General features: G+C 42.3%; 2 protein-coding genes, 1 long non-coding RNA gene and 1 other non-coding gene across 11 annotated transcripts; 3 read left to right on the forward strand and 1 right to left on the reverse strand.

Annotated features, from left to right (window-relative positions):
* Positions 1 to 140: 140 nt before the first annotated feature.
* eef2k (eukaryotic elongation factor 2 kinase) lies at positions 141 to 13,186 on the forward strand. 8 transcript variants are annotated; one of them, XM_031742863.2, is made up of 20 exons: positions 141 to 397; positions 976 to 1,235; positions 1,750 to 1,815; positions 2,631 to 2,731; positions 6,260 to 6,320; positions 6,408 to 6,445; positions 7,192 to 7,363; positions 7,896 to 8,045; positions 8,137 to 8,269; positions 8,357 to 8,484; positions 9,011 to 9,215; positions 9,983 to 10,041; positions 10,134 to 10,211; positions 10,421 to 10,477; positions 10,696 to 10,761; positions 11,267 to 11,398; positions 11,626 to 11,814; positions 11,914 to 12,038; positions 12,215 to 12,393; positions 12,601 to 13,186. In XM_031742863.2, exons 2-20 carry the CDS (start codon positions 987 to 989, stop codon positions 12,708 to 12,710), a joined length of 2,298 nt encoding a protein of 765 aa, XP_031598723.1. In that variant the 5' UTR covers positions 141 to 397; positions 976 to 986; the 3' UTR covers positions 12,711 to 13,186. The 8 variants fall into 8 exon arrangements, with proteins under 8 accessions (XP_031598723.1, XP_039472141.1, XP_031598725.1 ...); XM_039616207.1 differs by lacking the exon at positions 10,421 to 10,477 and having other exon boundaries at positions 12,601 to 12,740; XM_031742865.2 differs by lacking the exon at positions 1,750 to 1,815 and having other exon boundaries at positions 12,601 to 12,740.
* A 1,174-nt stretch (positions 13,187 to 14,360) lies between these two features.
* On the forward strand, positions 14,361 to 14,442 carry trnal-aag. The gene has a single exon. It is a non-coding gene; the product is annotated as a tRNA-Leu (tRNA).
* A 57-nt stretch (positions 14,443 to 14,499) lies between these two features.
* On the forward strand, positions 14,500 to 25,552 carry polr3e (polymerase (RNA) III (DNA directed) polypeptide E). Its single transcript, XM_031742850.2, has 21 exons — positions 14,500 to 14,765; positions 15,518 to 15,622; positions 16,923 to 16,973; positions 17,132 to 17,209; positions 17,454 to 17,569; positions 17,653 to 17,735; positions 17,921 to 18,028; positions 18,597 to 18,646; positions 18,731 to 18,850; positions 18,979 to 19,064; positions 19,230 to 19,274; positions 19,371 to 19,462; positions 19,675 to 19,795; positions 19,925 to 20,006; positions 20,094 to 20,153; positions 20,468 to 20,625; positions 20,722 to 20,783; positions 20,877 to 21,337; positions 22,825 to 22,902; positions 24,025 to 24,147; positions 24,227 to 25,552. Exons 2-21 carry the CDS (start codon positions 15,584 to 15,586, stop codon positions 24,281 to 24,283), a joined length of 2,070 nt encoding a protein of 689 aa, XP_031598710.2. The 5' UTR covers positions 14,500 to 14,765; positions 15,518 to 15,583; the 3' UTR covers positions 24,284 to 25,552.
* On the reverse strand, positions 19,314 to 20,079 carry LOC120441466. The gene is made up of 3 exons (XR_005614127.1): positions 19,949 to 20,079; positions 19,654 to 19,820; positions 19,314 to 19,449 (listed from the first exon to the last, which is right to left on the reverse strand). It is a non-coding gene; the product is annotated as an uncharacterized LOC120441466 (long non-coding RNA).
* Positions 25,553 to 25,992: the final 440 nt, after the last annotated feature.

Below are 25,992 nucleotides of genomic sequence, written 5' to 3' on the forward strand. Positions count from 1 at the left end.
GTTTTTATTTGTTTACCAGATCTATTTGAGACCCGTCAGAAGTCTTTTCTTCCTTATCGCTAAACACTCATTTCCGTGTTATTATTCTATTTCCGACCGTCCTGAAAGCAGCAGGACGCAGGGGCGTGGCCAACAGAGAACACTGTGATACGTGCGGAGGGAAGCCTCCGCCGTGGTGGACGGAACAAGAACAGAAGCCCTGAGCCAGGCACGTTCCCGGACCTTGAGGATACCGCGGAGAACAAGGAGGCATCCACTCTTGTTTTGGTCTCAGAGGAGGGGTGAACTCCTGCTCCTGGAGTCCTGACTATTTAAGTGCAAACCAATACCGAGAGACGGAAGAAGACCGAGGTGACTGGATTTGCTGTCACAGTCTGTCAAGATTGAGGGATTAGAGGTGTGTCTTTACATCCGATTATACATTGGCTGGTCATTTAATACTTTTACTATAACATATCTAACAGCAGGTCGCGGTAGATTAAATTAGAAGATGATTCTTTGTAGGAAACTCCACTGCTGCATGCTGTAGTTGTAAAACCGGAATGGCTGCTGCTAGATGTTTTACAACGTGGGGGGGCACATTGAACCTGCAGAAGCATGTGCTTGGGTGTGCATTCCTGTGCTCCTACTTTAAAACTCTCAGAGCACAGTAACCTTTGATTACATCGACCGACTGACTTGCTAGATAACACAGATAAAATGAATGAAATGCTTTTGATTGCTGGTGGCCTTACTGATAACTTAGAACTCCCATGATGTGTGTTGTTTAATGAAATCTATGGCTGTAACTCAAATGTGAAGGTCTAGCCCCCTTTGAAGTCCTCACATTCGGTGTAAGAGTTGTGCAGCCATGATCCATGCTTGTTTTGGACATACACTAACATGGCTGCCACCTGGTTCCCTGACTGTGCACTCTGCATGTGACTGTTTTTTTCCCTACTTCCAGTCTATTCTCACACTCTGTTGTCAAAACAGCAACAGAAACCATGGAGGATGAACTCATGTTCAGGATGGAGGAGGACGGCAGCGCCAAGAGACCCTCTGCCCAGCGGAGCGCCCTCAAACACAGAGCATCCTCCCTCAGCGAGTCCAACGCCAGCGAGGATGACGACGAAGACCACTTCATCTGCCCCATCCTGGACGATTCGGCCAAAGAAGTGTGCAGCCACCTTAAAAACCTGGTTTACGCACGGCAGCTGTCAAACTCGCTCCCTAAATCCAACTTCATGTACAGGGTGAGATATAAGACGTGGGGATATGACAGTTTGTTGTGCTGATGCATCATCCCCGCCTCTCAGTTCTGCAATGTTTCTGTTTGCCTTTTAAGGTGTGATGATACGCGCATGCCTGCGCACACGTACTGTGTGGCTTGTCTGGTATTTCAACACGTGTGTTTATGTGTTTGCTCGAGTGAAGCGCTGGTCAGCCCACCTTTTATTTAAATGTACTTTCTGACAGGAAGCAGCAGAGAGCGGTTTCACCTCGTGATTATGATGTGTGTAAACACGGCTCTCCCTCTCTCTCTCCCTCTCTCCACATCAGCAGGGAGCTGCAACAAAAGCTCGATTCAGTGCGCGCGGCTCTTTATCACAGCTGCTGTGCACTGTTGGGATGAATTGCCTTTTCAGTTTTTGTGTGGTGGTGTTGTTGTTTCAGAGCCTCCAGGCTGTAATTGTTATCTAAAGTGATGTTGCATACATTTCCTGTTAATGATAAAGGATCCGTTTTCTTGTTTGTTTTTTTGCATAGAACGAAAAAGAAACAGATACAGTGGCAGAACATCGACCGTACAAGGTTTTGTCTGAGAGTGCACGGGTATGTTTGGATCCAAATCTTGTTTTTTTCTTCTCTCCCTTTATACCACTGACCATCCACGCCTCCAACTCTTCACTCTGCCCTTTAATTTGCCTCTCCCTGCTTTTACTTTTAACCACTTCATCCCTCCTGGATCTTGTTCTTTTTTTTAAAAAAAAAAAATTTTTTAATTGATAAACGTGTCACCTGCTCCTCTTCAACATAAGTGCTGCTCCTTCCTCACTCTAAATAGAAAGACATCTGCTGGACTGTGAGCAGTGGCGCACGAGGAGGACGTGCTGCTGAGCAGCGTAGGTTGGGCCAAGGCTTGGGTTACTTGCTAACAGATTTAGCTTACTCGTGACACCTGATTCAAGTTATGTTTTTGAAAACTGCACATGTTCACTTTAAGGTAGCTGTAAATTATTTTATTTACGGCGACCTTACAGCCCAGAAATCCACTCATAATGTCACCATGTATTCATTCTCCTGTGGTATTTGTTTTCAGTGATTGTCTGCTTCATGTTTGTGTGCTTCGTTGTGAGCCGTGTGGTTGTTTTGACCCCCTAAGCACGATTTAAATTGAGAGGGAGAGCCCTCTAATGCAGAAATCGTGACATTGTAGATTTCAATTAGAGAGCTGATTATAATTGCAAGAAAACAGTGCATGCATTGTTGCATAAAGAGAACAGACTGGCTTAGAACTGCTTTTATTGTGCAGATTAAACAGCTTTGCATGGAAGGGCTTCCCCTCTTTCTTCTGTGTTCGAGAAATCCTGATGTGGGAAACTGACTTTTATTCTGCTCTTTATATTTCTCTCTTGTTTTTCTACCAGGCAACATGGCTGCACGCCATCGAAAAGGCGAAAGCGATGCCCGACCCCTGGGCGCAGTTTCACCTGGAGGAGATAGCGACTGAACCCTGCATTCGTTACAGGTCTGACTTTGACTTTGTGGCAAAGATGAAACTCTTTCACAGCAGATTTGACCTCTTCTGTTTGACCCTTTGAGTGTTTACGCTGTGCTTCAACAAGTGGTCAGTTAAGTAGAGCTTGTTCCAGCATGTACAGTACCAGAACAAGATCATCAGTTACAGCAGTGTTTTTCCTGTTATGTGAGAATATTGCTGTGTGCAGCTTATTTTTTTCTGAATGGGGGTATTTTTGGCCCTCCACCCAAGAGGTTTTGGCCTGAATACAAGAAAATTAAACAGAACTGATACAAAATCACATTTTTAATGTAATCTCTGTTGATTTAGATTCCATTTACAGAGATAAATAGACATTTTTGTTCAGCAAATGGTCAGAAATCATACGTGAATAAATCTGCTTTTACAGATTGTACATGCAAGTGTAATATCCCCCCAAAAGCATGTTCTGTGCCAGGAAAAACAGCCGAATCTTAACCTAATATCCCTCCATTATTATATTTAGCATGCAGCCAGTCTCTAAACAATGTCATAACATTGTTTGTCAACCAGGAAATTCAAATTAAATCTGCATTAACTGATATTTTAGCCACTCAGGAGCCAGTGCAACAAGCTTTAAATGAAGTTGAAATGACTGAAATGTTCGCATACTGTTGCTTATCGACGTATACAGCAAAAATGTGACAGTCATGTGAGTAATATTTGCCCTCCTTTGGCTCAGTTTGTGGTCTGCAGTAACTGCTGAGGAAGATATCCAATCCTTCAGTGGTTTATGTTCTTCTCCTAGTCGTTAAGTTTGGTGGTGAGCTGGTGGTGTGCAGTGTTGTCTTCTTTTTAGTTTTTCCACCGAAAATAACTGCCTATTGTGGAAATGAAAAGCAGTAGAGCATCAGTTTTTATAGATACGAGGAAAAAGTGATCTCTGCCTTTGTGTATATCTGTAAAAGTATAAAAAAAAAGAGTAGTTTTAAATCATTTCGATGAGTCGTTTGGGCTCGTCTTGAACCGACAGCAGACCTCGTTTAATCTCTGTTGCTCATATCTCGGTCAGTGATGCTCTGCTATTGTTAACTGTACACAAACATTTGTGCCCCGTTGATGGGGACACGAGCCTCTGGCATCTGTTGGCCCCATGCGCTTCTATTTTTATTATCTCAAGTACTTGGGTGTGATGCTGAATGTGCATCCAGATATTATGACCACAGAATCCTGTGGCTGCTGCATGAACAGCTCTCACAGTCCAAACTGCAGAAGCACACATGAGTTCACTGGGTGCGGACAAAAAGCAGGAGGAAAAATCCCGTTACGTAACCAGACGGAGAGCTTGCATTTGACTGCGGGGGCGGAGGGGATCGTCAGGAGGTGGGATTTGCCCTCATGCTCCCATTACATGTGCTAATTTTACCCTCGTGTAGCCTCACTCCTCTTTGCCCCCCTGCAGGAGGAACTCAGTGGGATGAAAGTCATAGTACGTTGCGTTCCTAAAGCAGAGATTAGATGTTGGAAAGGGAACAGGGCTCGTGCTTCCGTGGGCGGAAAAACAGAGTTTAGAGTTTTAGGACGTGCAGCTGCACTTTTAGTACACCCAGCATACATTAACTCGGGACACACGCCCAGACGGGCCAAACAGACAGTCTGATCCTGTCTGATAGTGTTCATACCCACATTTATATCACTATAGTCAACTCCCTTCACTCCAAAATAACGTCAGTCCAAAACAAAATGGGTAAGAGAGGTCAAAATGACCTTTAATGAAAAGTCGTTCCCTCCCTGCTACATTTTTCTCTCCTTGTTGTCTTTGTGTGCAAAGGAAACTCGATGCTTGTATGTGCTTCCTTGATAAGAATAATTAATGGGCTGCTGATGGAGAGACTGCACTGGGCAAACATGAACAGAAGTAAGAAGCTCAAATAACGTCTGTGATGAATAGTTTTATCTCTGTTATCTTGGTGTGCTGGGTTATTGATTGAGGGAGGGGAATGGCTTTAAAAAGGCAGGTCAGCGAGGCGATGAACCTGTGAATGATTAACAAAGTAAAAGGTGGAAAACAATCTGAGAAAATAAACACGGACATCTTCTCCCTGGCACAGCCGGGTCCGAGGTGCTGCTCTGTGACTTAAAAAACACGAGCCACAGATGTGTCACAGCGAGAAGACACGATTGCAGAGCTGAAGTACACTCAGGCGGGGCTCATACGCGGGCAGCTGCAGATACACGAGCGAGTATTTATTTCTTTTGTAGTCCTTTAAAGCTGCTCGATGAAATTTACACCACTTGGAGACAAGCAGACCTTAGCAGACGCTGATAGATTTGGCTACACCTAAAATTTATTCTACTTTCACTTTTTTTTCCTCAATTCATTCTTCATTTAATTATTAAAAAGAAATGTCCACCTCATTTTTTCTAATCTCCAGTTAATGGCTGAGATCATTGCTAGCCTTTATGTCTGTCCAGTTGCCAGTGTGATGAATAGTTATATTTACAGGGAGGTGCAGATCAGGTTACAGAAGCAAAATGTCAGTGTTCCTGTTTTACATTATCACCAAACCCACTTCTTCACAGAAGTGCTGTGCACGTTGTTAAGTCAGCTGAACAACGTGTTAGTAGCTGCTAATGCTTTAAACGTTAAAAAGCCTTAAGCCTAAATGTTGTTAACTCATATTATTAGCATGTAGAAAAAGAAAAACACAAGTTTATAGTTGATTTTTGTTTTGCAAAACAAAACAGTGATCCTCGCATCTTTGTTTGTTTTGTTTTTTTTCTACTGCATTCACTATACATTATACAACACTTCTACTATGGCCTGTTGTGTCTTAAATTCCCTTAAAACCTTACAAAATGATCTACAACTGTCAAAATAATGTAAAGAAACAAATGGTATAACTTTATATCCAAAAGATGTGCTGTGTGGAAGAGATGTTAACAGAAGTTGAACTAGGCCTGGGTTGTATTTTCATGTTATACCAGTTTAGACCAGCAGATGGCGTAGTGAGTTAACGTAAACTTTATTTAACCACTAAAATCTTAAAGAACACATTTGTATGGAAGCTTGTCTCTGCAACTGTCTTTTTAAAATGTCAAGATAGATATTTTAATTTATTTTATTTTATTTTTATTTGTTTTTCTGTGGTGGAGACAAACTAATGTAAATTTCAAAATGCCAAGTGGTAAAATCGTGATGCTGAAAGTTTAAGAAAAATTTGCAGAAAGAAGTAGCTTTAATGTTTTGTTTTGTTGTTGTTTTTTTTAGTGTGTCATCTCCCCTTCAAATCTCCCTGAAAAATTTGGATACTGTTTTTTATTCTGTCCTATTCTCAAAACTACTCAAAATCTCTCAGAATTACACCCGTTCTATATACGCTATTTTGAAGTCGCCCATTAATGAAATCCTGCTGCCTCTTTGAAATGCAGACGTTCTGATTGGGTTAGATTGAAGTATTTGAGTTTTTAAAAAAATACATAGATGTCACCTCCTCTTTTAAATTTTTAATATTATGTAATTAAATGGATAATTAATATAGCTGTTCATCTTCACAGGTACAATGCTGTTACAGGGGAATGGGTTCAAGACCAGATCCACATGAAGATGGGTACACAGGTACTACACCTCAGTGGAAAAGTGTACTTTAGGAACAGTGTCTTTCTCTCTCATCTAATTTATGTCCCCTTGTCTTGTTTCTCACAGCCTTTTGGGAAAGGGGCCATGAGGGAGTGCTTCAGAGCGTGAGTCTATATTCGCTTCTTATCTAACAACTGTTGCCCTCATGACGTTCTGGTCTCTTTGTAAACAAAACAGAGGAACATGTCTTTCTTAGATTAGAAAGCAGCGCAGGTCCACATTCCTCACATTTCTCAGTCAGGATAGCAGCAGCTGACATGTTCATTATTTTCTGAGAAACACACTAAACAGGCTCTGTGAAGTCTCCTGTGGCGGGACATGGAGCTCATTTTTAACTCTTTCTCATAGGATTGGTTCCCTGAATGTTAATTGGTTAAAATCGCAGTGGGCGGCACCATCACGGCTGCACTGGCTTTTGCATGGCATTGCAGAATCCCAGAGAAAAGGCCTAACACTCTAATTGTTAAAGGTTAATCCTCTGTTATGTTGGGAATGTAAGAGAGCCATCCATCAACACCCCCCCTCCCACTTTAGTTGTTTTCCGTTTGCAGTATCCCACAGAAAACGTCCTCTGAGCATAAAAATAAATCTCCCAGCATCCACCAGCGCAAACATTAAAGGTCCTAAAAAAAGAAATTCTGTAGTGTGGTATGTTTTTCCTCTTGGATTTATACACATGTGGATTTAAATCAGTTTTTCTTCTGTGACCCAGGATCACTTGGGGCACATCTGATATCTATTATTTATGAAAAAGGCTTTATTCATGTATTTTTATTAAGGTTTAAAGCAGCGAGGGAGTTTCTTTATCTTTAAAGTTATGTAGATTTACTGTGACTCCTTTACCCTGCAGGAAGAAGTTGTCGAATTTCTCACACAGCAGCAACTGGAAGTCAGCGTCCAACTATGTGGCCAAGCGTTACATGGAGACGGTGGATAGAAATGTTTACTTTGAGGACGTCAGGCTGCAGATGGAGGCCAAACTTTGGGGCGAGGAGTACAATCGCCACCGACCTCCCAAACAGGTACGGGAGAAATGAGGTGGTAACGATAAAATCAGGGGAAGTCAACAGAAAGAGTTCTTTTGATTGCTTTTCTTTTTTTTTTCCAAATATTTATACACTATTCGGATAAGCGGTTGAGAAAAGACTCAAACGTGAAAATTATTCAAAACTCAAAATTATTTTCTTTTTATTATCTTATACTGACTCTTTAGCTGCTCCCACTTTGAGTTAACTTTCTTATGATTGGCTGCCCCTCACAGAAGACTTGAACAGCAGGTGGGTGGGGCTTCAGAGATGACCATATTAGGGATATCGGCTCTCAGTGACATCATACAGAGCCAAGACCAGAAAAAACTGTCTCTAACGGAGTATTTAGCGAACTCTGGAGCCTGCAGTTTTGGCTCGCAGGTATATATTTGTACATTTACCAATATTTTTAAAAGATCCAGGTCTTATCTTAAGTTGCCTCCTGTCATCTCTTATCACCCTCACCCCCCAGTATCAGAATCAGATGATGCCTCCTTGTAATCCTCGTTCCGTTTTAAATCCTCAGGTGGACATCATGCAGATGTGTGTGGTGGAGATGACAAACCGGCCCAATAAACCTCTCTTCCACCTGGAGCATTACATCGAGGGCAAGTACATCAAATACAACTCCAATTCCGGCTTTGTGAGGGACGACAACATCCGCCTCACTCCACAGGTGAGTGGTCACCTGTGGAGTGGTATGAATACATGCTAAAGACGCAAGCTGAAGACACAGTTAAATATAATTTCCCTCTTTTCTCCATCAGGCCTTCAGTCACTTCAGCTTTGAGCGGTCGGGCCACCAGCTGATCGTGGTGGACATCCAGGGAGTTGGTGACCTCTACACCGACCCTCAGATCCACACAGCGAAGGGGACCGACTTTGGAGACGGAAATCTGGGTACGCTTACCTTTCGGCAAACTGCTGCTACAAACTTAGATCAGTAAGTGTTTAAAAAGCTTCAACCTGATCACACCTGTGTTTCAGGTGTGCGAGGCATGGCCCTGTTCTTCCACTCGCACCTGTGTAACAAGATCTGCAAAAGCATGGGCCTGACGCCTTTCGACCTTTCCCCTGCGGAGATGTCCCAGCTGGACGGCACCAACAAACTGCTCGTAATTATAATGTTTAAATCATGCTTTAAATATTAGGGACTGAAATCAGCAGCCTTTAAAGTAGAAGTAGCAGCAGTAGCAGTAGGAATAGTTTCCTAAATTAAATTAAATAACAATGAAAGTGAAAGAAACTTTTGTTTGACTTTCATTGGGTAATAAACCAACTTATTGGTTGGTTTATTACCTGGAAACAACCATCAGTAGCAAAGTGATGTGAGAGCGAATCACTTCCTGTGTGGACTGGTTCAGGTTTTTTGTTTTTCTTTCTTTTGGAAAGCCAAACTCACAAAAGCTTCCTCTTGCACTTGTCCTGCTGAGCTGCGTGGCTTCCTCATTGCTGCTTGCAGCTGTATCTCACTTTGTTCACAGTTTCCATATTTAGGCATGAACGTCTGCTGAAAGTTTATTTCCTGGTAGAAGATGTTGGTCTGCGGCTTAAAAGAGCAGAGAAAAAAAGAAAGAGAAATTCTGAGTTCTTCCTCTTTTAATTTTCATATTTCTTCCTTATTTTTTTTTTTCATTGTAGAAGTCAGCCCAGACTGTGCTGAGAGGCTCAGAGGAGCACTGCGGTTCTCCTCGTGTTCGCACCATGTCGGCCAGCCGGGCGCCTCCGCTCCTATCCCGCCTGTCTGAGACCTCGTCTGCAGATGAGAGCATGAGCGACATGGAATCTATCCCCTGCTCCCCTCTTATCCTTCCCTGCTCCCCCCCAACTGCAGCTGGCTCTGTAGGCAAGTTAGCAATCAGTACATGCAAGACCAATTTACTACAATACCACGCAAAAATGTTACTGTATATAAAAGATGGACGTAGGTTAGTAACGTCCAGTCATGAAGCTCTTGGTATTTTAAAACGGGATGTAATGAGCGAGGAGTGAATCAAATGCATAAACCAAGGAAAACTATAAAACGCATCGTTCCTTATCACTCTATTTGATTCTAACTGAAACCACATGTTTTATTTGGTTTATTAAATGAAGCTTAAAAGTAGTGATAGAGTCCTTAAACCCATCAGGAAAGTGTTTACTGAGATCACAAATCATGTGAGCAGAGACTTCTTTATAACTGGAAAGTTTTTTACAACCAGAGGAGTCGCCCTTGCTGGCTAGTATAAAGAATGGCAGGATAAGGCAGTAGCCATGTCCATCTTTCATATACAGTCTATGTTGTGATTCATTCTCAGATTTGGTATTTTCCCATTTTCTCGCTATTTTGAATGAATAGAAGCATTCACACAGACAGCTACATGTAAATGAAGTGCACTAAGAGTACTTGGTGCAAAACAAGAGGAACCAATAATCCATTTTAAGCAAGAAGGAGGATTTCAGCATTGACAGTACTCATGTTGAGTCGATTACTGTAGACATTTATGTTGTTGTATGTTACTGGAAATTTGCTAACTATAAGGTATCTAGATTGAGATACATGAGTATTCAGACATCACTTACATGCTGAGGAGCTAAAATGGTGTGGTTTTGCATATTATTTCCATTTTACAGGCTCGTCTTTTACCGGAATGTATGAACACGACAGAATGAGCAACACAAGCGAACACAGGGTAAGTAAAAACTGACGGTGAGAGTGGCTCTAAACAGCACAGACAATTAAAGAAAACACATCAGAATTTCTTGTCTTAATTTTTGTCTTTAGGAATCAGAAAACGGCGGGGACAGCGGCTACCCGAGCGAGAGGAGGAGTGAAGGAGACCCAAATGACCACATAGACGGGGTAAAGATTTTTGTCTTTGTTCAACAGGAATGGAAAGAGGAAGCTTTTAGTTAAATAAATGTATTTTTCCTGTGATCTAAATCCCGTTTTTGGATCCAGTTTGTGAACGTCCTCTTACAAGCTTCGACATGCCTCATTGATGCACTTATTCAACACTTGTTAGATTTCGTGACAGCTGGTTTTACAGTCCATGTCATATTGTCACATAGATCCATCATCGCTACAACAGGCAATATTCAGAGTCGGATGAGGAAAGTATCAGACGGGTAAAGAAACATAAATATCCCTAAATCCCTTCCTCACCTCGTTCTTAATCATCATCATCATCATCATCATCATCACCACTGTAATCAAATAACACTACTTTAATTTCCCTTTTAACATCATCTTTACTTTTGTTTTCCCATCACTTATTTAATCATGAAAGCCCCTCCTCACCTCTCCTCTAATTCCACTCCTCCTACTCTTTGTTTCCCCTCACTAGAGGAAGATGGTAGCTCCTCCAAGAGTCTCTGCAAACTTAAATTCAAACACTCCTGACAACGAATGGGTGATTATTTGCATGGAAGCTCCTGAGCCAGGTGTTTCCCTGTGCAGCGCTTTGCAGTCTTTTTTTGGCCGTGAAGCATAATCCTTGCCTCCAGCATGATGGCTCTGCTTTTCAAACGGTTCTGATTTGTGTGGATTGAACTCACTGTCGCTATTTTCCTGTTGACGCCTGCTTTATTTATTCAGTGAACGAAAACGATCTGAAAATACAGAATAACTGGAGATAAAAAGTGATACTTGGAACTGAAACACCATCTACCTCCTTTACCTTCGCCTGCTCTGCCATCCCGCTTATTTTCACCTCTGTAACTGTGTGTGTCTGTGTGTGCGCTCCTTTTGCATTAACAGGGGTGTACTCCTCCAGCTCTGAGCTCAAAGCAGACTTTCCTGGACGGGTACACCTCTGAGACTGCAGTGTGACTTTTCAACCATAATATATTTCATGCAATGAATATCAGATGGTAACTTTTTTCTGTCTTGGATCTTTGGCGCCTGTTTCTGTTCAGTTGACAGAGGAGAAGTGGACCTTCTATCACTCATCCCGCGCTCACGTCCACCGACCTTCCTGTGTGGCCACCGAGGTGGAACGACTCAACAACCTGCTGCAGAAGAAGATCGGCCAGTCGATTCTTGGAAAAGTAAGAGGAGGAAACATTAGTTAATTTAATGTTTCCGTGCCGCTATTTAACTCTGGTCCCATCAACACTAAAAACACTTACATTGTTACCATTTTTGATATATTTCTTTGATTCCAGCAATAAAAGGCAAAGCATTCTGTTCAGTCCAAACTCCTCCTATAGCAAATCAAACACAATGAGGCAGCTCGACATGTTTCACGCGCTTATATTCTGGATCTCCCACCCAGGTCCACCTGGCGATGGTGCGGTACCACGAAGCAGGTCGTTTCTGCGAGAAGGACGAGCAGTGGGACCAGGAGTCGGCCATGTACCACCTGGAGAGAGCCGCCATGTGTGGAGAGCTGGAGGCCATCGTAGCCTTGGGACAGTGCCTTCTGCAGCTACCTCATCATATACTCCCAGACATGGAGCTAGAGGTACTGTGCGCCATCTATTTTCCTTTCTACTGTTCAGCTTAACTTCACAAGTGTGGCTTTATATTCTGATGTGTGTGTGTGTGTGTGTGTTGTTGGCAGGATAATGCAGGAAACAATATGAGAGGTTTCAAGTATCTGCTGCAGGCTGCTGAGGCTGGCGACAGATCTTCTATGATCATAGTGGCCAGAGCCTTTGATACTGGAGTCAATCTGTCTGCTGACAGGTGAGTGAAGGTTCATTCAAAGCAGATGTTTCAGGTGAGACATAGGAATCCTGCTCCAAGGGGATGACTTTACTCGATAGTACTGCCCTCTTGTGGCCGGTTGGGTTTTTACAGTTTCTTTTTTTTAATTGGTGGTGATTTGTGAGTTAAAGCATTTTATCCTCTTGCCTTCACAGAAAGCAGGACTGGGCCGAAGCGGTTCACTGGTACAACAGTGCGCTGAACATGATGGACTACGACGAGGGAGGAGAGTTCGATGGGACCCAGGACGAGCCTCGCCACCTTCTGCTGGCCAGAGAGGCAGAGATGTACCAGGCGGGAGGCCACAACCTCGCTGCAGACCCACAGAGAGCAGGTTCAACCCGAGTGCAGAATTTTAACTTCAAGAAATCCTGCACCAGTTTCTGTCTGACCGTTGTTTTCCCAGTGAAGCAGTAGGGCTTGTGATTTTGATCTGTGGCACGGAGAAGCTTTAGTTTCACATGATGGTCGTGGGGTTGGTGTTCATTTCTGTTTGGTGGAGCGACTGCCCGTAACATCTCATGCTGTCTCTCTCCTGCAGGTGACCTTTTTACTGAAGCTGCAGAAGCTGCCATGGCGGCCATGAAGGGTCGACTGGCTAACCAGTACTACATGAAAGCCGAAGAAGCCTGGGCACAAATGGAGGAGTAACTCCACGACATAAAAGAAATTAATTTTAACCTCCAAAAAGGCCACGAGACTTGATGTGTGGCTGGTTTTTTTTTTTCGGTTTTTTTTTTAACACATTCTGGGTAAAACCTGAATGACTTCAGTTTACATTACTGTTTTTATGACAGATTTTTTTTGCTGTTGGTGGTTTGTTTGTGTGCGCGTTTGGTGTGTGTTCAGCCATTCAGCATCAGACTTTTATCTTCAGAATTCTTTCTGTATGGTTGTAAAGCTAGATTTCCTGGCTCCTCATTTCTTTCATTTCATGTCTATATTAACCTTTAGAGTTAAGTTAATGTGATTCTATGAATGAAAAGGTCTGACCTATCAAAAAAGATTTACTTATTTTGACCCAGATGTTAACATGTTTATGTTTAAGAGAATATATGTGATAAAGAAAAGTGCTTGGAATATGAAACTGTAAAATAAAAGTTTGCCTTTCTTTTTACCAATCATGATCCTGTTGTGATTTTTTTTCTAACTAGTGGAAGGACTCTTGTAACCTAAAATTAGGGTGTATTGTATCATAACAGAAACGATTTACCTTAGTTTTTCGCACCATTAACTAAAATAAGTTAATTTGCAGTCAGTTTGGTTACGGGACAAAAGAAAACAGTGAAATGCTTCAGCTCACTAGTCTTGTTTTTCTTTGCACTTTTCTCTGATCCCAGAGCTCAGAGGTATGTCACCACTTTGCCAAGTCCTGGAAGAAGACCCACATTATTATCCTCAGATGAGAGGAAAATTGGTCGGTGTAGTCGGGAACCACCAGATTTAAAGCTTGCCATGAACTCCAAACTGCTGCAGTGCAGGTTTTACATCATGAACTGAGAGGAAGAAAGAAGCCCCCAAAATCAGCTTGATAGAATTTTGCAGTGTCCCACATGGGCAAGCCAAATCCCTTATTGAAAGAAATTTGATGGTCAACTAAGAAAAAGATCGAGCTGCAGTATGTCATTAATTGACCACAATGGCAAGAGGCGTGTTTTCAGAATAAACATGAGGTTTTCAAACAGATGACATGCAAACTGTCAAGCATGTTTGAGGTAACATCATGCTCTGGGGTATACTGCACAAAGTGGATGAAATAATGAATAATTACTTTAGATTCAGTTGAAATTAACAACTAAACTCGGACACAACTGGATGTTCCAGCAGAAAAATGATCCAAAACACACATTAAAACTGACTTTACGCTTTTGGAAAAGCCTTCCCAAAAGCCCCAACCTCAACCCCGATGAAAATTTCTACCTTTTTACACTTTTTTTTTGTTGTATTAACAGCAGATCCACTCACACTAGGAAGCTGAAGAAGCTGATTGGGAAGGCTGACTCTGTGCTGCAGACGTGATTTGAAGTTAAAGTCTGTAACGACTCCTCTCTGTCTATTGAGGACACGTTTATCCTCTATTTGCTGCTGCAGTCTGAAAAAAAGAACTCAATAGAAGTGCAGTAATAGAAACTTTCTATTTTTAATTGCCCAGGAGATTTCAGGGTATATTTTGCATGTCCTTGGATTTTATATTACATTATTTTTGTCTCAAGTCCATTTAAAACGGGTACAACCCAAACTTTATAGTCAGGGGGCTTCATATTCGCTATTAGCCTCTGTTTCGATACATCGTATCACAACGGTAGCGTGGCCGAGCGGTCTAAGGCGCTGGATTAAGGCTCCAGTCTCTTCGGGGGCGTGGGTTCGAATCCCACCGCTGCCAGGATACATTTTTTTCCCGTTCTATTCACGAAACAATCTCATCTGAAAACTTAAATTGTCCACAAATAATACCTAGGGGTAGTTGGTAGTGAATAAAAAAGCGTACAAAAATAATGACACAAGCGCATAGCGGACTCGCTGTGCATTATGGGCGCGGGCTCCTCCCCACGTGTCTGTGTGGAGCAGAGTCAACATGGTATCACATCGGCAGTAGACTACAGCTGTCTTGAGTTAAACTCCACTTCAGCGGCAGCTCTGTGCATCACGTTCCTGGGCTAGCTACACCCGGATGAGATAGCTAAAGCTGAACGGTGAAGTGTGCAGGTGAGGGAGGAATCTGCTATTCTTACATAAAGAACATTTAAAATCAGGCCCGCTGATTGAATCTGTCTTATTTTAACTAAGCACGCCATGCTAAGCTAGCTCACGCTAGGCTACATTTGCTAGCTACCGCCTTGGTAGCTAATGTCGTTGCTTGTACTTTTGTTTGCAGGAAACAGAGATCTTCAACTTAGTGCTTTGTATCCTATCTTCTTTTGGTGTTGTTTTTACATAGGAATAAAAAAAATCACCCGGTGTGTTGTGTAGGCCTGTGATAAATGCTCACAGGGTTTGCTGCTAATGGAGCTAACTTAACCATAAACACTCTATATAGGCAGCCAGTAAATTGGCGTCATACGTTTTTTTTTTTTTTTTTTTTTTTTTTATTAGCTTGACACAGTGTTTGATAGGGTTATGTTTCTACGAGGAGGAATTTTTTACTGCTGTGTTGCATCATGTGGATTTTACCTGTGTGTCCCTGAAAGCATCACATGACAGGCGGCACAATTACCATAGGAAGTTGACTACTTTAGCATCTTATGGTTTACTTGTTGGGTTAATTGAAGAGTATCGGCTATTACCGATACTGACACCTCCTGATTGAACTGTGATGTAACTGTAATGTGCCGGATAACTAAGTTCCTGTCATCTGGTGCCTCTGTTGCCAGTCTGGGTGTAGCCACTCCATAACAGTAACAGGAATGTGTAGCCGGACATCGAGCTCCTGTAACCCAGTTTGTCTTTTATTTTTCCAGGTTGCACCCCCTTCCCCTCTCCCCCAAGATTTGCCCCTCTCACCTTCTTGCTCTGATCACATCAACATGGCCAGCGGTGATGATGACGACCCCATTATAGAGGAGGTATGTTTACAGGCTTAAGTGAAAGGATATTAGACGTCTCACTGACCTAATCAAGTATGATACAGCATTTTCTCTGCCCTGTGCACCTTTTATTGCTGTTCTGATAAACACAGCCTCACGGGAAGTAAACAATTCCCAGGTGTTTCCCATGCATAGTCTCTGTTAGGTGTATTAACAGGTAATAAAATCACCTGGCAGCAAATATCAGCATTTATACTCATGGTTGTAGTGAGAAGTTTACATACAGTCGTCATCGGCATGACTGTCGTGGCAATTTTTGGCTTTTAATTATTTCTTTGAAGTGATCATTTTCCAGCGTGGAATGATTGTACAGCATACATATTTAATTACTTTAAATATGTACTTTAGTAATTGGTGCTGAAGGTTCTACAGTGCCTTTTAACTTGACAGGGACAAGGTTCATTAACTTCTCATTAGTGATCATGGCTTGACTACTTCTGGCAGCTGATTTGTCAGCACAAAAAGGATTTGTTTGAGCTAAGTGGAGACAGCTGATTTTAATAATCTATTATTTACTTGGTGGCACGGTGGTTAGCTATGAGGCACTCCTGCCTCTCAGCAACAAGGTCATGGGTTCGAATTTAGTATCTTACTGTGGTTTTTGCATGTTCTCTCAGAGTACTCGACCCTCAGCCCGGACTCTGTCTACATAAACACACCACAAAGAGATTACAGGCGTTACATTAAACTATGGAGATTAACTGCTAACTAAGTCTGATACGATGTTTAAATCAGGCAACTTGCTAAAGACAACTTTCATACTTTGTATTGCAGTGATACCTGCAGCATGCAGAGGGGAATCTAAAGAGGGCATGGGGTGTACTGAGCCATATTTATTTAAGGGCTCTCCTAACAAAAATTTTTAGAATCAAGGAAAAAAGATTGCATTAATTAAATTTTATGAATATTTAAAATATAAAAACAAAAGCTTTTTTATAACATACAATGGCCAGGAAAACTCTGAGCCAATGACCTGTGGCTGTTTGGTTGGACACTGAATTATAATTAACACAAATTATTAACATCTACATCACCATAAAGTCAGCACAAACACTTTGGATCAATGCAAACTGAATTACTTAAATATTCAAATGCTGCAGCCCTACTTGTCTGTCTCTCTGTGTTAGCCCTGCGACAGACTGGCGACCTGTCCAGGGTGTACCCAACCTCTCACCCTGCTATGACCCTGAGTTGGGGAACTTTGGAGGAAAGTCTGGTTTGGCTGTTGGCTCCTTACGTCAGCCTGTTTGACTTTGATCTACGTTTGTGTTTTTTCTAGATCGACGTGTACCTCGCCAAAAGCCTTGCAGATAAGCTGTATCTTTTCCAGGTGAGCTTGTCCCTTTGTAGTACCCGTGCGCTGATGAGCACGACCTCACGAGCCCACGTGTGAGCAGTTTCTCTAACTTATCTGGACCGTCTGGGGTGGGATTGATGTGTAATGTTCAAAGAGTCACTAATTGAGTTCACCGCTTTCCCTTGATGCAGTACCCTGTGCGACCAGCCACCATGACCTATGATGATGTCACCCACTTGGCGGCTAAGATCAAACCCAAGCAGCAAAGGGTAACCAAAAACCTGATGTTGATGTATTTTGTGTTTTGTTGAAAATATGTTTCCGTTTCAGGGGAGATGTGTGAATAGGATAAATTTTTAAAGTATTGGATATCACCAATTTCTCAAGTTAATTGGTTACATCAGGTTAAATTATAAGATAAGATTTTTTGTATTGGAAGTTTTCAGAAATGTTGAAAGTCATTAAATCGGGTGTTTGTAGTTGTTGATCATTTATGTACGGCTCCTTATACAGGTGGAGCTGGAAATATCCATGGACACAGTGAGTCCAAACTACTGTCGCAGTAAAGGAGAGCAAATCGCCCTAAATGTGGACGGCACGGGTTATGACGAAACCAACACCTACTCTGCGTATGTCCGTTTATTTATAGACTCTTCTTTGATTCAGGTCCTGTTTCTGGTCTGACTGTTCATTCCCCCCCCCCCATTTTTAGTAAAATGATGGACAAGCAGACCTTCTCCTCCATCCAGGCCACCACCAACACCTCCAGATACGCAGCTGCTGTGTTTCGCAAAGGTCTGACCTGATTAACGTGTTCAGCAGCCTGTGCAGTTCATTGTGGCACCATGTTTGTGTTTTGGCTTTGTTTTTATCTTTTGGTGCGAGGTCACAATCAGCCATTGAACCACACATATTATGATGAGTCCACTCCAATCAGAGTAGGATTTATGATCTGGTTGTTTTATTGATGGCGTTAACAGGTGAGCTTCACGTCACACCTCTGACTGGAATTCTTCAGATGAGGCCCAGCTTCTCTTACCTGGACAAGGCTGACAACAAAACCAGAGAGAGGGAGGCGGCCAATGAAGGTGTGCCTGCTTTTCCTGTTTTCCAGATTAAATTCTGAGATGGATTAGTTAGTATACACAGTTTATCTTTTGTTTGAAAACTTTAATTGTTTACTCCTAGAAAACCTTGATCTTTCTTGAACTGAGTGATTTTTGTCACATTCCACACCTGCTTACAGAACAAACTGACTGTGAGTGAATCAGAAGTTAGTAAGGATAGTTTCTGCCTATGCAGCTAGCCTTGGGGAAAACCCCAGAAACTCTTCACCGAGGTTTTAAACATTTCTATTAGGGTACAAGGGAGGTTGCCAAATGTCATCCTTACTGGAGTTAAGATTGTTTTAAAATCAGATTTTAGCTGTTCTTTACATTTTTCCGAGGGGCAGTTATATGAAACTGGGACTGTTGTGGAGGTCCACACCAATAAGCCCTCCACAACAGTCCCAGTTTTTTAATATTTGCCCTTTGGAGAAATTAATTGCCCATCCCCACTTTAAAGTATTTTATGTTTATTTTTAGATGTTTCTTCAAACATCATGGTAGGAGCAGGTATGATTACAGTTATTTGACCAGAGTCTTGTGTGTACAGGTGGAGACTCCTCCCAGGATGAAGCTGAGGAGGAAGTCAAGGCTATTACGGTAAATGCTTAGACACACGCGCTTACATACAAGCTCATAATTACACTGATTTAAGTCTTAAAGTTTCTCCTGCTCGTGCTCCAGGTGAGGTTTGCTCGTCCCGAGTCGGAACAGGCCCGACAGAGGAGGATCCAGTCATACGAGTTCCTTCAGAAGAAGCAGGCGGAGGAGCCCTGGGTTCACCTGACCTATCACGGAGTCAAGGTAGAGGGAGTATTCATCATTAAGGATGAATTTTTCTCCTTTCTTGAGCGCTAACGTTATGAGATGTTTTGTATTGTGCTGGTTATGCATCATCATGAAGCGCTTTGTGTTTGCAACATCGAATTCAGGACGGGCGCTCGGATCATGAAAGGCAGTACCTGTTCTGTCAGTCAGTGGACGCCTCGGAGAACTCTGAACTGGTCAAAACTCCAAAGTGAGTACAAATAAATAGCTTCTTGATACTTACGCTTTTTTATTATCTGAATTAAATGGGATGTGTAGTTTATTTCTTAGGCACTGATGAGCTGTATATTGATGCAGTTTTAGTTCTGCTGCTGTTCTGTTGTTCTCCTCTCTCACTCCTCTCTCATTTTCTCAGGGAGTATCTGGCGATGCTGATGCCGCCTCTTGCAGAGGAGAAAGTGTAAGTGTGCCCCTCTCTTCTGGCCCATACATCTGCATGTAAACTCAGTGACTGTCCGGGAATTGTGTCATTAACTCGCTTTCCTCTCTGTGTCAGGGTGAAGCCTGTGGGTCCCAGTAATGTGCTCTCTATGGCCCAGCTCCGCACTCTGCCACTCGGAGAGCAAGTCAAGACTCTGATGAAGAATGGTAGGATAACATGATTAAGAACAGCTTTTGATAATTTTTTTTTTTTTTTTAAACAATGTATTATTATTATTTTTAACACACATGCAAACATCCATGGTAGTCAACATTTCCCATGCAGTTTTTCTTTGTGCCACGTGGGGGCACTAAAGCATAAACAGCAACATCATCATCATCCCATTCATTTCACTCACTTCACTGTCTCTCCTCTCCAGTGAAGGTAATGCCATTTGCTAATTTGATGGGCCTGCTCGCCTCTGGCACAGACTCGACCTCAGTGCTGCGCTGCATCCAACAGGTGGCGCTGCTGGTTCAGGGGAACTGGGTTGTCAAGAGGTAGGACCAGGGATCTTTGATCTAACTGAAACGTTAAAATGAACCACAGGTCAAGTAGGCCTTTTCTAATTCCATGTTTTTATATTGAGTGAGAAATGACTGATGTGGGTTTTAATTTTTCCTCCACAGTGATGTTCTGTATCCCAAAAACACCTTCAGTGCTCACAGCGGTGTTCCTGCTGAGGTGCTCTGTCGTGGCAGAGACTTTGTGGTGAGCTTCTCTCTGTTGTTTCTCCTTTGATGAAGCTGCAGCATAATGCTTGACAGGCACAGTTTAAGTCGTCTTTTCATTTTATAGATGTGGAGGTTCACTCTGGAGCGCTCTGTGATGAGAAAGGAGATTGCATCCGTCATCAAAGTAAGGACAAGACCAAAATGAGATGGCTTGATTGAATGTTTCTGTTTGTTAGTAACTGAAATGGCTCAGAAGTAGCAGAGTTAATTACTGAGGGTGCATGTTTTTATTTATATTTTTATTTTTTTATTAGAGGTTCATTGCACTTTGAATTAGTCCCTTAAGTTGTGTTGCATCCTCAACAATCAGGATGTGGAAGGATGCTGTTGTTGGATCTTTAATGTCCCTCAGTGTATTGCTCTATTTAGCATTTGTGACCTGGAGGCTGCAGTTTCAGGTAAAGAGAACTAACACCTCCTTCCTTCTGCTTCCTTCAGCTTCCCCCAGAAGACGTGAAAGAGTTCCTGGAACACGTGGCGGCTCCTCGGGCCAACCGGGGCTGGGAGTTCCTGTTGCCTACTGATGTAGACTTTATTAAGAAACACCCAGATGTTGCCCACAGGCAGAACATGCTGTGGCTTGGCATCCAGAGCAAGTAAGCGACACGTTGAAAGGGCAGCACATCAGCAGTTTCGCGCTATTAAATGTTTTTGCTGCAGTGGAATAATCTGGCTTGTTTATTTTCTTGAAGGCTGGAAAAGGTGTTTAATTTTTCTAAAGAAGATTTTGTGCCAAAGAAGTCCGCTCAGCCTGGTTTGTACTGAGTTACAGTTTGTCAAATACCCCTCAAATGATATCGGTATACTCTGCTGAGCTTATTCAAGAGATCTGTGCGGTGTTTTCTAGATCCTGTCCACATCAGCGGGGAACAGCGTCTGAAGATGGCTCAGGAGCGAGCGCAAGAAAACCAGTCGACCCTGCAGAAGGACCTGGAGGCCAGACGCGCAGGAAGCAGCATCCACATCAAACAGGAGCCCGTCAGCGACAGGGAAGACGAGCCAATGGACACATCCTGTTCCTCCTCAATCCCCAATGGTTCTCTCAATGGTTACCCCAGTGCCACCTCCCCCGACTTTGATCACACCAACGGAGGGAGTCCTGCCAACACGGCGTCCCCGGAGCTGCAGGACTTTGTGATAAAGACTTTCCGGAAGCATTTTGTGATTACGTTGAATGAGCTGAAGAGGCTGTTTAACCTCCACGTGGCGTCCATGCCGGTCGGCCAGAGCGTCTTCCACTCCATCTCGGATCACATGCTACAGGACGCCATACTGCTCAGCCAACAGTGCAAACAGATAATGGTGCCTGTGAGTCTTTTTTGTATGTCATATATTGGAATAAAATGCACAGAAATGTTTTTAGACCACAAGCAGTTGGCTGTGGCTGTTGCTGTGCCAGAGTAGAAATGGCTAATCCTAACATCTGGAGTCTGGTTTAGTGGACATCTTATCTAAACATCTACGTAATAACTTCTAACCATCCATCATCTTCCTCTTAACTACAGTTTGGTTGTGCTGGGGGCAGACTAAGCAGGATATCCCACACATCCTTCTCCCCATCAGTGCTTCTCAGCTCCTCCTAGATGATCCCGAGGCATTCTCAGGCCACATGATACATAAGGGAGGCAGTTATCTTACAAAGTGCAATTGCAGAATAGTGCCACTAGATGGCGCCTCCCTCTTTTTTGTTTTTGAGCAACTATGAAGAGATTTTTTCTTTATGATTATTTTTGGGTGTTTGGGTCTTTAGTAGTTAGTGCAGTGAAGAGGAGACAGGACAGCGGAGCGAGCCAGTAGGAGAACATGCTGCAAAGGGCCTCGGGCCTGAGTTGAGCCTGGACCACTGGATTTAGTCTTTCAGCATATGATCAATCTGTGAGGCACATCAGCACCGCAGAGAGAAGAGTTTATATGAACTCAGCAAACAACATGTCACTGACCCATGCTGCTAAAATGGCTTTTAATAGGACATTTGGCTATTAACTAGAGACTTTGTTTAAAGCTGCAACAATCTGTAAACCAGTGTCTAGCTACAGTTGAACTCATCAGCTCGTCTCACCTATTATTGACCCACAGAGAATCTAGACTTGACCACTGAGGGTGATGACAACATTTTCAGGGGTTTATGAGCAACAAGAGTAGTTTATGAGTAATCTGGGCCAAGACTTTGTTTGTTTAAAAATGCAGATAAGAATAAGAAAAAAAGAGTAGTTAGTAGCAGATGGTTTTATGATGCTATTTGGCAATTGCAGCTCTTCCTTTGCCCTCCACACAAAGTTCTCACTTGCATACAACCAAAGCCTGATCAAACATGATTTGTCAGTACTCTGCAAAGAAACCAGGAAACTTCTGATAACAGAAGTGTTGCCCCTTTGGCTACAAATTCAACATATTCAAATTAGTTTGTTTAAATATGTCAAAGAGTGATGTGAGAATTTACAAAGTTCAAACCTGGTGCTGCAGGATGTCAAAATGATGAGAAAAACAACACTGTTTCATAACATGATACTCAGATGCATGGCTAAAACATAGACTGTACACAAAGATGGGCACAGCCACCCGCTGGTCTCTGCAGTTTGTACTTTGAAGCTTCAGTATTTGTGTTTTGCTAGTTTGTGAAGCCAGACTCAGATGATCATTAGAGGAACTGTTGTTTCATTTTTCAGCTACAGAGTGTAGCACTCCAAACAGTCCAGACAATCTCAGAAGACTCAGGCTGAGCAGACAGTTGAGCTAGGAGCAGGTTTAAGGATCAAATCCTCCTGCCTAACATTTCTGTTTCCCTCTAACTTCAGTTTCCTGCTCAGACCAAAGCAGCCCCAGATGAACAAAAGGTGTTTGGCTTGTGGGAGACCGGAGAGGACTTCGATAAGGTAAACACTCACAGCAATCACTGAATTTTACAAGAATTTGAAAAATAATTTATTATTATTATTATTATTATTATTATCATTATTATTTTTTTATACGAATCAGTGATGTTTCAGTGTGGGTCACGATTGGTTTGTTGCTATCGTTTCACTGGAACACTAAAGTAAGATGCAGTTCTGTGAACTGTTTTCTTCGATTTCTGACATAGACTTCCTTTGATCAAATGACTTTACAATCAGTGTGTGGCATTGCTAATTTATTTAAAGGGCTAGTGCAGAATTAAAAAGGACCAATAAATATAATACAGTCACTACTTAGTTGGCTCAGCTCAGCATTTGGAAACAAGGAGAAATAAAACAACCCACCCATCAAATTTAGCCGATTACATCAAACAAGTTATGCTTTTATGTGTTGTTACATGTGAAAGAATTTCTTTTGCCAGGAGTTACAAAAACACTAATTATATTTGAAAAACAAGCTGCTACTGACCCAGTCTTGCAATTTATCCATATTTCCTAATGTGCTGATTTAGTGATATTACGATTTAACTACAAACTGTATATAAAAGATGGGTGAAGCCACTGTGCCACGCATTGGTTTGTAAAATCCTGTTTGGGGGATCAGTTTTAGCATTTTGGTCACCGTATCTTGTTTGTTTGTTTTCTGCCATCCCCATCTTGGCTCACGGTCTCATTGGCTCACGTCTTGTCACCCATAAGTGATTAGCTAATCCCACGGATAAGCCTCCTGTCTGAGACATAGTATGACCAGAATTTCCCAAAGTGAACCATATTTTTCTTTTATGCAAGATGACCTCAGATGAGTGACTGAGCCCATTAAACTAAAAACATGATTACATGGGGCAGAGGGGCATTTTCCTTGAAACTTGTATAGGACTGGAAGTCAGTGTCCATTAGAAGGAATGCAGATTTAAGGCACTTGTGTGCGGCTTCACACTTCAGACCCAGGAGCTCTGTACGTCTTTTATACCACCAGTGTGCCCAAGCAACCCTCTGATGTATTTACCACCTTGTTATATGTTGGTAGTCTGCTCACTTCACGTGTTTCAGCTGCAGTCTGCAGAGTTGAATTCATACTTCTGTGTGGTTTTGTTCTCCCTGCAGCACCGCCGGCTGCTCTATGATGTGTTCACGAAGAACTACCGGGTCAGGAGGAACATAATCCAGGCCAGACTGGCTCAGGAGCTTGGAGACGTGTCTAAAGCCGACATCGACCGGCTGCTTAATGTGAGCCCAGTTCTGAGTCTCAACGTCTGCCTTTCAACCAGATGTTGTCCACTGATCTAACCTGTTGTCTGGTTTTCAGGAGTGCTGCAGCAGCCACGCAGGGATGTGGTACCTAAAGGGAACAATACAGTCCTGACCCCGGGAGCCTCCCCCCATGCAGTCACCCCCAGCCAATCATATCCACTCTCAGGTGTCCCATGGGAGGGCAGTGGAGAGATGAGAGCCAATCACAGCAGCTCGCCCCGCTCTGAGAGTGGGCGACTAGAGGACAAAGATGGTCAGCTGTGCTCAGAACAAGAAGCTTTTCTCATTTCAGCTGAAGCATTTCTGATCTTCGTGTGAGCGCCCCGACTCAGTGGGAGGACTGAAGCTCCCCACGTACTCTGACAGCTCGAAAGCCTGAGAGGGAGGAAAAAAATGAAGAACTCGAAAGATGAATATTTGCGGTTTATTGGTAGTTTTTTGTTTGTTTTATTGCATTTATGACCTGAAATTTGATTATTCTTTAGTTAAACCTTTTAAACATCAGTTTGCTGTTTACAATTGAAAGCAGCTGTGGCTCAGAGTGCTTTCACTTCACCCCTGGTTGTAAATTCCCTCGGAGAAAAAACACGTTTTACTTTATTGCTTCACCAACAAGGCAAATGTTGTTTAAGGCCTTTTAGGCACCAAAATTCTCCGTTAGTTTTTACACTTTCACCAATCTGACTTTAAGGTGTATCAGCCGAGTATGATATTTTTATTTATTGCATAAAAGAGGAAGGCTGGGTTTAATGGCTTCAATGCTTAGATAAAATATGGCCGAATACTGTAAGAAAAAAAAGGGAAAACAAAAACAAACCAAGCTAAAGTATTAATGAACTGAAATCTCTGATATCTTTGGCAATCGTGGACCTGAAAGCTGCTTCATCAAATATGGTTTCCTACATTTCTGTTATTCAGTCACACGTACTGATTTCTACACTTTTTAATGAATGTCGAGGTTTTTGTTGGCTAAATATAGAGTTTCAGATTTTCCTTTCTTTGAGAAGAACTTTGAGTGACCGATTTCTTGATGAGAACCAATAAAGATGTGATTTGGAATAAGATGTAGATCTGTCTCTGTGCAAACACCAGTCCAGCACGCAAACACTGGACCTTCCTAAGTGGCGATGCAGCTGATACGCCCATGTTATCGCCACGTGCTGCTATCTTGAGCCTCCGTCTAAAGTGCCTCTGCCTCACAAGGCATTCAGGACAAACTCCAACCCTTCATATGAGGTAACGCTTTGATTTCCAACACATTGTATTTGTGGACATATGAGCTGAAATTCAGGCCAAATCTGATTTCCTCCATCATCAAATATTCCAAGTAATATTATTTTTTATTGGTTTGTTATTTTGCTCAATAAACACTTTAAATGTTTGATGCCTTTTGTCATTATTGCTGTAGTTTTTTGTGAAATGTGGAACAGGCATTGCTGTATATGGATTTCTTCCAGGTACCAAATCCAAATCTTTAATATGTTTGGTTCATTTATTTGAAAATACAGAAAATTTACATTTGATGCAGAAGGTGCTCTTTTAACACAAGTTACAGAGCTGGTGGGAACACTTTAACGCAGTTGATGGCTTTGCATTTGATTTTTCACTTTTTTTTTTTTTTTGTGTGTGTGAGTGAGTGAGTCTGTTCCTTTAACTTATTTTTCATAATTAATATTGCACTTTTATCTGGTGTAAACAGTTTTTAGTGCAGGCATGTGGCTCTGTGTTACCGGGGATTTGGTGCAACTGGATTAGATTTGATGCAGAACATGCTTTTTTCCCTCAGGAGGAACCAGAGGAGCTTTCTGATGGTGACTTTGA

The sequence above is a fragment of the Oreochromis aureus genome, linkage group 8 (genome assembly GCF_013358895.1).
Source record: "Oreochromis aureus strain Israel breed Guangdong linkage group 8, ZZ_aureus, whole genome shotgun sequence".
In the NCBI taxonomy this organism is placed as follows: Eukaryota; Metazoa; Chordata; class Actinopteri; order Cichliformes; family Cichlidae; genus Oreochromis; species Oreochromis aureus.

What these genes read in the sequence shown, in the direction of transcription:
- eef2k (XM_031742863.2), top strand. Translation starts at nt 987, where the DNA reads ATGGAGGATGAACTCATGTTCAGGATGGAGGAGGACGGCAGCGCCAAG. An exon ending in CTTTGGAGACGGAAATCTGG is followed by an intron (nt 8,270 to 8,356) that starts GTACGCTTACCT and finishes CCTGTGTTTCAG; the next exon opens with GTGTGCGAGGCATGGCCCTG. An exon ending in CAAATGACCACATAGACGGG is followed by an intron (nt 10,212 to 10,420) that starts GTAAAGATTTTT and finishes ATTGTCACATAG; the next exon opens with ATCCATCATCGCTACAACAG.
- polr3e (XM_031742850.2), top strand. Translation starts at nt 15,584, where the DNA reads ATGGCCAGCGGTGATGATGACGACCCCATTATAGAGGAG. An exon ending in TCAAACCCAAGCAGCAAAGG is followed by an intron (nt 17,210 to 17,453) that starts GTAACCAAAAAC and finishes CTCCTTATACAG; the next exon opens with GTGGAGCTGGAAATATCCAT. An exon ending in CCTCTTGCAGAGGAGAAAGT is followed by an intron (nt 19,275 to 19,370) that starts GTAAGTGTGCCC and finishes TCTCTGTGTCAG; the next exon opens with GGTGAAGCCTGTGGGTCCCA.